The following is a 994-nucleotide window of genomic DNA, read 5'->3' as shown; positions in this document are numbered from 1 at the left end:
CGTTGCACTTTTTCCCACTAATTACGCCATCCTTTTTACCTATCTTTATTTACAACCCTATTTCAGGGCTGCGCTTCCTCCCTTCAGTCACCACTTAAAACCCTATCTTTAACTCTTTTTTACCCTGCCTGTGACGTCATTCTTTGCAGGTTGTGACGTCACAGCCAGCGTTCAAGATGACGCAGCCAATCAGGAAGCCTGGGGACAGCAAGTGGCCTCCTAAGGGAAACATGGAACCCACACAGCAAGAGGTAAGAAATGAGTTATGTTCATTTTTTTATTGTTGATAGATTTAGCAATATAAAACGTTGGTGTATATGAAATATGAATATATAAGATTTCTTTTTGGTATCAATATCTGTTATGTAAATAAAAACACGATATTGGATGCTGGTTTACAAAGCTGTTCTTGTGTTGAATTCGTACTGAACGCATTGTAAAAAATACACGTAGTTGTTCTTGTGCTAGGGTCGTGCCGAATACATTGTAAAATAGCAAGACGAAGGAAAGACGAGTGGCAGATGCCTGACCGAACGAGAACAGAAGCAACACGTCAACTGATACCATTTACAAAGACGGAGAAACAGGTATATAGACAGACAGGTACACACACAAGACAGTAATTAACCCCCGTTCCTCCTTCCCTCTCCCCGGCAGGTCCGTGAGTTCATCAAACCCAGGAAGTCAAACAAGGATTACTCCGAATTCTTTGCCCAGAACGCGCTGCCCCACAATTACGCAGCCTACCGCCCCCCGCCAGGCACCCAGCACCACGGCGGGCTCGAGGAAGGCGTGAGCAACATGTAGAGGATGAACCCTGCCCTTTACGCGCCACCGAGGGCACATGTTAGCACATTTAAACATGTCCGTGTCGACTGGCTAAGATGTATGATAAAACAAATTGACAAGTATGTAAGGGATTGCTGTATGCCTAGGATTCGTGTTCATTAAAAACAAATAGACAGTCAACAATCACCTAATTATACCACCTAGG

At 44.2% G+C, this 994-nt stretch overlaps 1 protein-coding gene across 1 annotated transcript in view; it reads left to right on the top strand.

Annotated features, from left to right (window-relative positions):
- LOC119593820 (nuclear transcription factor Y subunit beta-like) overlaps positions 1-994 on the top strand; it is a gene marked incomplete at its 5' end in the record, with an annotated part of 86,519 nt that extends 85,525 nt beyond the window's left edge. The window contains 2 exon segments of the mRNA XM_037942850.1: positions 150-251; positions 658-994. Of these exon segments, the coding sequence (XP_037798778.1) occupies positions 150-251; positions 658-807 (252 nt within the window). The 3' untranslated portion in view covers positions 808-994.

This window comes from Penaeus monodon, chromosome 32 (genome assembly GCF_015228065.2).
Source record: "Penaeus monodon isolate SGIC_2016 chromosome 32, NSTDA_Pmon_1, whole genome shotgun sequence".
NCBI lineage: Eukaryota > Metazoa > Arthropoda > Malacostraca > Decapoda > Penaeidae > Penaeus > Penaeus monodon.
Note: the sequence above shows the minus strand (reverse complement) of the source record. Positions and strands in the feature narration are given on the sequence as shown.